Source organism: Nymphalis io, chromosome Z, assembly GCF_905147045.1.
Source record: "Nymphalis io chromosome Z, ilAglIoxx1.1, whole genome shotgun sequence".
Taxonomy (NCBI): domain Eukaryota; kingdom Metazoa; phylum Arthropoda; class Insecta; order Lepidoptera; family Nymphalidae; genus Nymphalis; species Nymphalis io.
This window is the reverse complement of record NC_065918.1, coordinates 13,978,771-13,988,416: the sequence shown is the minus strand read 5'-3', so window position 1 is coordinate 13,988,416 and position 9,646 is coordinate 13,978,771. Positions and strand designations below refer to the sequence as shown.

At 29.5% G+C, this 9,646-nt stretch overlaps 1 protein-coding gene across 5 annotated transcripts; it reads left to right on the top strand.

Annotated features, from left to right (window-relative positions):
• Positions 1-323: 323 nt before the first annotated feature.
• Positions 324-9,583, top strand: LOC126780525 (uncharacterized). 5 transcript variants are annotated; one of them, XM_050505093.1, is made up of 4 exons: positions 324-524; positions 6,702-7,016; positions 7,963-8,170; positions 8,346-9,583. In XM_050505093.1, exons 2-4 carry the CDS (start codon positions 6,727-6,729, stop codon positions 8,595-8,597), a joined length of 750 nt encoding a protein of 249 aa, XP_050361050.1. In that variant the 5' UTR covers positions 324-524; positions 6,702-6,726; the 3' UTR covers positions 8,598-9,583. The 5 variants fall into 5 exon arrangements, with proteins under 5 accessions (XP_050361050.1, XP_050361049.1, XP_050361053.1 ...); XM_050505092.1 differs by having other exon boundaries at positions 324-537; XM_050505096.1 differs by lacking the exons at positions 324-524; positions 6,702-7,016 and adding an exon at positions 7,361-7,421.
• The last annotated feature ends 63 nt before the right edge of the window (positions 9,584-9,646 follow it).

Here is a 9,646-nt window from a genome sequence, read left to right as displayed (position 1 = left end):
ACGTATTGCCTATTTTTAATCTGATTCAATATTGAATTCAAATGAAATTCTTAATTTTCAAAGTAAAAACTATTTTTATATTTTAGTTATAATAGCTATATAATCCATTGGAAAATTCAAATGAGCAATTCTATACCTTCAAACTGTTAAAATAATTTAGTCGTACAGTCACGACTTGAAATTTAACAAGCGTAATAAATGCACACTAAATACGTCTCTAATGTGTATAATAACAAGCTACTTATTTGTTTGTATAATATTTTATATTGGTCAATACTTGAATCTTGATACGAGTCAGTTTACCAGTTTTCGTTAGACCTCGAACCGTCGCGTACGCATGTGCGATCATAACATATATACAGAAATACGCTTTAGTGATTTACCGTTATACTTTGTAGAGAATTTTTGTACCGCTAAGTTCGTATACCCGTTTAATTTTGTATGTGGTACTAATATACATTTACCATATGACGGCTTAACGCGTGTTTAGCTACAATCGAAGCGTTCTAGTTTGGTAATTTTAGGTAAATCACAAAGGTAAGTTAAGTGTATCGAATTAATTTCATTATTTGAAACACCGTTGGCATATACACAAAAATAATGTCATCGAAAAATAGACGAAGCAGTAATAAAATAAGCAAAATATTCTTAAAATTAAATATTAAAATTCTAAGCTGCCATTAACATAACATAATAAAATAACAAATTAATATATTAAAACAAATTATATTATATATTCCTCTGAATATAAATATCAACACATGTTTACAGCACAATAATTAATGATTTCATAAAACTATAATACTCATTTTATAGAAAATATATTCAATGATTTTATAATTTATAGTGAATTTTTTATGTTGTTGTATATGGCCCATGACACAAATATGTATATTTTATTTTTGTAATAATTCGTGACAACAAATTTCGGGTGGACAGTAGACATGTCCAAAATAGTGACTATATACCAATATAACAGAGCTCTACCACGACGCCTCGCGTTCGAGATGTGCAAATAAAACAACAGCCAGTAATTTTTCTGTAAGAGAAAATTCGAAACTCATCGTATAACACGATCGTGAAATGTTTGAATGTGATATGCAACATTGCCTATAATTATATTAAAAAAATTAATATACACGCGACAATAATTACAATGCGTTTGAACGTAATTCGTTTTCATGATGTCACAAGTAAGTTACAAAGTTAGTTCTTACAGAATATCACAACATTAGTAAGAACTAACTTGAAACTCACCGGATAAAATGGTCGTTAAATATCAAAAAGTGATATGCGACTTTACACGTAAAAATTATAAGAATTCAATGAAGCACGCATCAAAGTTGTAGATCAAAAAAGTCGGTTACCAACATTTTACGGGGGACGAATGAAGTAAGATTTACAGGTGTCAGTGTAAAACTTAATAAAAGCAACATAGCTAATGTTTAGGTTATATTTTAGAAGGGATAACTAAAACGGCTATCCTATGATTCACAGAGCCTTGGCATTATACGGAATGGCTTATACGAGTACTTAGTTTATCTATTAAAATATATATCCGGTGAGATTGTCCTTATCCGATTGGCTAAACTTTAAAGTTTGAAATAAATTAAGGTCTACTGATAATTAAGCTCAGCTTAGAACTGGATGTGGAAGTAATGTGTACCTCGTTCATATTGCAACTCTTAAACATCGGAACTATAATATAAATAAAAAATATATTTTATTAGAAAATGTTTATTTGTTTTGAATAAACGCGTGAAATAATGGTACTCAGAAATTAATGATTTTTTATCAATAACCCAAGAACCCTGAATCGTGCAGACGAAATTTTAAGTCGTCCGTGCTTCGTCATCAAAATTATTCGTAATTTCGACCGGGTTTTATATGCAAGTATAGCAATAACATCAAAAACATGCAAAACCTGCAAAACTCAGACAATGGGATTCTAACCAATGACTCTTTCGCTCCATACCAGTTATACGATTGCTATGTCGGCGGAAACCAGACTTCGCCGTATGTGGTGTCGTCATTGCATAGAACGTGCGTTCTCCGCATAGTTCCTTAGCTCTCTCTTTGAAGTCGATGCTATGCCAAAGTGCGCTACAGTGAGATTCTTTATTTTGGAGTTATCAATCCTGCTAGCCACCGAGACGGAAACATTTTCAAGGTTTCTGAAGCCAATATAATTTATATAGAATGTACATGTTAAGATTTTATATCAATGTAAAGGTAAACATAATATTATTTTTGAAAAATGACTTTGCATCCCTATACGTATGTAAAAAAATGTAATAAAATAGTAATACCTATGTAAAATAAAATTACCTGAAATTTTATAAAAAGATCACTACTTTTTATCAGTTATGTATCTACTTCATTTAAATATAGAAATATTTATTCAAAAAAATTATACTAAGTATTCATAATTTTTAAAGTCAATATCACTTTGTAAGCAATACGTATTAAATTAAATCAGACAGAGAAATTTTTCAAGTCATTAAATTTCACAAAGTTAAGAAGTCGTGCAAAAACAAGATACGTTCATGAGATGACGAACCGTTGAGAATATAATACAAAACGTGTTTTTTAAATGAATAGTTTTTTGTCGAAATAATATCATAATATATTAAATTTTTTTATCAGAACAGAATTTTTTTAAATACTTCTGTAAATTCTAAGCTTAGACAATCGTCTTTTGTCGTCCGAATGAGACCGAAGTTTCAAATTCAAATTTCGAAAATTTACTTCGAAGCCATAATATATGACGAAGCCCTATACGTAAACAGCCTTCACTTAAGCTTGAGGAAAAATCCATACCTTCCACCCTTTATACAATAATAGCATATTATTAACAAGCAATAAGCATTACTTGAAGATCAAATGTTTAAAATTAAAATATTTTCTCCCTATATATATCCCTTTAAAACCTAAAAACGAAGTGAAAGTGAAAAGATTTTTTGATTCTAACAAAATAAATATTTATTCAATTCATTGTCATTCATGAACATTATATTTTATATTAATTTGGTCTCTAACTCAAGATTAATTAATATTATTTATATCAAACATATATTGTATTACATTTCAATGTTTTTTTTCCAAATCAAGATTTTGTAAAATAATAAAATTGTTTTTGAATATTACGTTTCAATTATACAGCTAACTTTTTAAAGTATGTCAATTTAATTTTTTGTTTTTTTAATGGATTGGTTGCTTTTGGTTCATATGGCCAAGACAACATCACCGAGCGGAGTCTTTAAAATGCTAGAACAGTTTTTCTTGTCACCATCGAATTCTCTTTTGAATTAAAAATGTTTTTATTCTAAGATTTATTAATTATTATAAAGTAAAACCGTTATATGTACACTCATTAGTAGAATATTAATTAAATGTTACAAAAATAATATAACTCAGAATTTTGCGTAATAATAATTCATTAGCTCAGGTCAGTGACCTGACCCGTGCTAATTTATTTGTATTAAGTAAATTTGCAAATTCTTAAAAAAAATTATCACCGAATCTATAAAATATAATAATATACGGAATCGGTAATAAAATATCTACTAGCTAAGGCAAAGTGATATTTATTTCGTACAATAGATCGAAACCTATGTTTTTCAAGTCTTTTTAATAAATCAAATCCAATCAAAATTCTTATTTCAGCATATAATTAGAACACTTATTTATTGATTGTTAAATTAGATTGAAAAGAAATACCCTGACTTAAGTAGAACCGGCGATTTTTATCATGAGCTGTTTGAAACTTTCTGTAAAAAAATGCCAAGAGGCGATAGTTTAATTCCCATTTCCCAAGGTGTGTAATCATCCATAAACTTAGTAATTGTAAAATAACGTTTTGCACCCAAGCGTTCCTCTAGATATATTTTTCTTAATTTAGCAACCATTTGAACGCTTTCTGGGATCATGTATAGAACCGTATGTCTTATATCAATAAAACGTATTCCTATGGCGGATTCATCTGAAACTATGTAGAAATATTTCTTAAAACTAATAACTAGATGCTTGTCTCACAGAATTTCAAATTCGCCCTCTGTAGTGGTGCATCGACTTGTAAAAGTTTGCAAGGAAAAATTTACATAAACGCTCACAAGATTTAAAGATTAGAACTCGTATATTTCCCGTTTTCTGATATCTCACTCAATATAATATCATGTAGTCAGGCGACTTGTATTTGTGTTTGTGGTACAAATATTTATATTCAAGCGCCATTTATCGAGCAAAATACTTTTTTTCTAACACTTTATTGCAATATTTAATTTCAATATATGCACGAGTTCTTAGTATACAAAATCATAAAGTTTATTTATTTATACTATGACTTACTTTTATCAGTAATAAAAAAAATAGACGTTTTAAAATGTTTTACATTTTAATTTTTTAATAATAGACTAGTATTTGCTTGGTGATAGAAATATGACCAAAATCATAAAATATGTTTCGAATATTTTATTTTTTCTCTAACAAAATTAATTTTATTGATAACACTAAAGCTCGTCAATAGCTGTCAACCTAAAAATAATTGAGGTTGACAAACGGAGGAGAAAACGATATTTAACTGTTTGTCTATATTTTTACCAATCTATATACAAATATTCTACTTTTAAATAAGCGGCGTTTACGTTGTTAAGCGGGTTATTAGTTAAACAATTATGTGTGTTTTTTTTAAATTTCGAAAGTCAAATCAATAATGACAAAAAGAACGAGTTCAGAAGCACTGTTTAACTAAACAACTAATCGACTTTTATAAATAAGACTGATAGTGTTTAAATTTAATAGAATGTACCTGTATAGGTATAATAACAAAAATAACATACCTACTATGAAATTTCTTACCTTATCATCGATTAGGTGTTATAATATTTACAACCTACCCTTATTGTATATCATCATCATCATATTCAGCCCATATTTAGCCACTGCTGGACATAGGCCTCCTCACAGGCGCGCCAATTCTCCCGGTCCCGTGCTAGTCGCATCCATTGAGCACCCGCCATTTTCCTAAAATCGTCTGACCATCGGGCAGGTGGTCTGCCCACTGGCCTTTTTGCTTCTCTAGGCCACCACTCCGTGACGACTTTAGTCCACCTTCCGTCTTCTCGTCTGGCCAAGTATCCAGCCCATCTCCACTTTAACCTCGTGATACGCTTCCCAATATCTTCGACTTTCGTCTTTCGTCGGATTTCCGCGTTTGGTACACGATCAACAAAGGAGATGCCTAGCATAGCACGCTCTATCGCCCTTTGTGCCACTTTTATTTTGTGCATGCTATGCTTAGTAAGCGTCCATATTTCGGCACCGTAGGTGAGTATAGGCAAGACAAGCTCTGGGGTCCGTCGCATCTTGTATCGATTGCGGTATTTTTGAGGTATACAGGACCCTGTAAAACTCTTCGACGATCTTCATAATTTGGTCACGATCAGACACAATATTGCCGGCATGTTGTATAATATTATTATTAGAAACATTTCCACTTTGTCGAGTTAATATTAAAATACATAAAAATAATTATAAAGCATTTGATATTTGTTATAAAATCCGGTTAAAAAATCATATTCTAATTAAATAAGGAATAAAAGTGGATTATGTTTTGAAATAGAACAAAGTATACTTTAAAACTCAACTTTGTTTCGATTTTACCCGAATATGTAATAAATAAATATGATCAAATACATTTTATAGATTTTACAAGCGAAACGCGCCGAAAACATACCAGCTTTCTTAACATTTCCCGAACCGCAACATTTAATGCTAGCTTAGTGTTATTCTTTGAAATATATATTGCGCACAGCTGGTGGACTCTTTTTGAAAAGAAGATCGATCCATGACTCATTTTACAACGCTGCCTCTTGACGGGTTTCGGAATAATTACCTAGTACGGGTTCAGTAGACCCTGCGGATTTGAAGCCGTTCATATTGCCGTAATAAAGATTATACTCTTATATATATATACATAAAATTCATATCGATAAATATTTCCACTACTGCGTCAAGTTAGCACAACCCAACAAAAATAATTTTGCATTTATAGTATTCGTACCGAAAATGTTATTTGTCAATTAAAAAATCGATATTAATGTATTTTTAATTGAGCATTATTACATTTGTTGAGCAACATAAGTATGTATATATGATTCATTTCATAAATATGTCGATATGATCCAAGATTGTCATGCGACTATCGTTTTTTTAAACTAAAACGAGTTGAAAAAGATGATTGATTTTGACGATTCAATTCGAATTGAATTTATTTATTTGCTTTAAACATAATATACATGTTTAATCACTATATTTATGACATGCAAATATTTAACCTTAAATTATAAATTAAAATTATTTTAACTTAATTACAAGGCATTACATTACATTATATTTCATTTCATTTTATTATAAGGGTACAAGTCACAATATACATTTTGCAATTAAATTATAGGCCATAAGACATAATTATAATTCTTCATTAAAATAAAACTTTTAAAATGATAAATAAATAAATGTCAAATATTTTTCGCAGGAATTCTTTTACAACGTAAAAACATTTGTCAACCAACCAGTCGTGTAATTTTTTCTTAAATCTTAAATAAGGCAACCTATTAAGCATCTTAATATCGGAAGGCAACCTATTATAAATTTTCACTATCATATAATTTATAATTTTCTTTCTTTTTAATGTTATTTAGATAACTTCTTAAGCTGGCACCAATAATGAAGAAAGTGAGCACTGTTCCTACCGGAAAAAGTGGGTATACTGGCCATATCGGAAAAAGCACTCCAAAACTGGGCTCCGCATTAGCTTCCGGTGGCAAACTACCAACAGTTGCGACTGCTTCTCCCAAAAGTTATGGGTCATCTTATCAGCCATCAAGAAATAATAAATCGTCAACTTTTGGTATAATATGGTTACCCGGTAAAAAACGAAATAAGCATAAGGAATTGGTTTATAATTCCCACAAAAATGAACGTACTGGTGACCGAGCGCCATCTATGTACAATTTGTAAGTATATTTATATTTTGTTTCTCTGCCTAGTTGCACTTTAATTTGACATATTAGTTTTAATAATAAATAAAAGCTATTGTTTTCTATTCAATAAGTATAATCGTTTATATCATTTTGTATAACATTTTAATTTTTTTTCAATTCATCATCGTAGAGGCAAAGGTATTTATTATGTAAGCAAAATATTAAGAAAATATGATATTTGTGTTTTTCCTAGAATAAAAAACGTTTCGTGAAATAATAATTTAACATAATATATAAAAACTATAAATAAAGTATATAATTTATTAGAATTTTTATATATATATTTTGAATTGGTAACATTGCTATAAAACTAAGATGAAGGTCACGTCTCGGTGGCAGCTTGTTTGAAAGGCAAAAGCTAAATTGAAAGAAGTAGAAGTAGGTACAACACAAAAGTTTCAAAATAAGTTTTTATTTGCTATTTTTTGAAAATAAGGTTTGAAATTGAATTAAAGAACTTACCTTGCTTGCTTAAGCATTAGTCTATTCATTTATTTAGTTATTTAAAAATATATATCCTTTGTTATACATTGTTTCATTTATAATTACAAATCAAAACAAAACCTCTTTGGTGAGTTTGTGTTTGTCACAAACCAAAATGCAAGAAAACAACAATTTTGAAACAATCATAAGCAAATGGCGTCGTTTATCACTTGTGGAGCAAAGAGAACAGAAAGAATCTGTCGCTTTAGCAAGGTGAATTGACTTACAATGCAGTAATATGATTACTTTTATAATTTCCATCAGTGGCTATTGTTTACTTTTTTTTATTGCCCAGTGTCACTTACGAGGCGAAATTTAATCACTCAAGATACATACGTGAAATCTCATGAGTGAAGATTTGATTTATTATTCGTGCAAATTTTACATTATCTACAGAAGCAAACTTTGTGTTTACATTATTCGTATTTTTTTAAAGCATGTCGGGAGATTCCTCTAGCCAGCTGACTCATTTGAAGAAGAAAGAAGAAGAATCCGACCTATTGGTTCCTCAACACAGTGGTCATATTCCGGTAGTTGTTGCGGGTGCAGGGGTTGCAGCAGCATCTGAACTTCCACCTGATATTGTGAGCACAAATTCAGAAGAAAAACAAGAATTTATTAAGAGTGATAAAGAAGACCGAAAGGTTTATATATGTTCCTTATTTATTTATTTTCAAATCAAATAAATTATTTTTATTCGAGTTTTAATAGTAACTTCAAAAATTGTTTTAATGATAAATCGAGAATATATATATAGAAAAATAGTAATGTCAATACAATATAAGCCTAATATTGTTAAAAAATATGTATTTATTTCAGGAGGCATCTGGAGATGCAAATGATAATGGAAAAAAACCAGATAAAGATTACCTTGAAAACAATGAAATAGACAAAAGCTCTTCAAACACAAAGACAGAAAAAGACAAATTAGGTGATAACGTGGACAGTGTGTTCCTTAGATCCCCACCACCTCATAAGACTCGGTCTACTGCATCCACAGTCGAGGAAGAAGACTGTGGAATTAAATGCCTATACTATACATTGCAATGTTGTGATTGTGTGCTCATGTAAGCTGCCATTAATTTAGTTATTTCTATCATATATTTGTATAAGGGGTATATTTTGTAGATGGACAATCTTTAAATTGTATACCATTCATAATCTTTATACAACATTCCATAAGAATTAATAACAGTTCCCTATGAATTACTCTGCATCAAACAAAGCTGATTATGATATTAATTATATATTGTACATATCCATTTATTGATTCTTAAATTTGACAAATATCTTATTGTAGATAATGATTGGTCTTCATATATCCTTCAGTGAGACATATGTATGCATCTCTACATATATACCCTACTCATTAAGTGAGACCATACAGTGACCTAGATTAAGTTATTAGAAGTAATTCAATATTGTATTACAATTAAGTTTTGACAAATACAGAGACGGGATGAGGGGAAACACTAAGAGCATACTGTCAAAATTTCGCCTTAAAATGTTCTTTGTATTAAAATTTACCATTTGTTCATTAAATCTTGCATAACATATCAACAAGTACAGGACACAAACAAATTATTTTAATTTTGATATAACATAATTATGCATTTGTATGAACTTTGAGATTAAGCTCTATTTTTGTACTTATTTTTGTGCCAAAAGCATGAGTATGTTCAAGAAATGTAACTTTGGAATTTTGCAATTAATCACTGACATTCCAACTAAAACCTCAATTTTTGTGATAAGATTTATATATTTTTGTATTTAACTTTATGTAATGTTTAGTATTAAAACTCAATCCTTAATTAGATTGATACATTTCAGTGTTAGGTGCTGAGAAATTTGTTACTTGATTATTCTATTATACTTTTAATATTTCATACATTGTATGATGCGTTTCGTTTTCAAATTAACTTTACCAAAACAACAATTGAATCTCATCAGTCTCCGTCCACTTTTGGAGTCTGTCACTCGGTAAGGAAAAAAGTATTATATATTTTTAAATATGTACACATTTTGTACTGATAAATAAATGTATGGAAAATGTAAAAGGTGTTTTTTTTTAAATAAATCAATAACATTTTTGAACAATTTTATTTAGTGCAGATTAAAAT

Coding starts and splice junctions, on each gene's coding strand:
- LOC126780525 (XM_050505093.1), top strand. CDS start 6,727: ATGAAGAAAGTGAGCACTGTTCCTACCGGAAAAAGTGGGTATACTGGC. Junction 7,017..7,962: donor GCGCCATCTATGTACAATTT/GTAAGTATATTT, acceptor ATTTTTTTAAAG/CATGTCGGGAGATTCCTCTA. Junction 8,171..8,345: donor GTGATAAAGAAGACCGAAAG/GTTTATATATGT, acceptor TATTTATTTCAG/GAGGCATCTGGAGATGCAAA.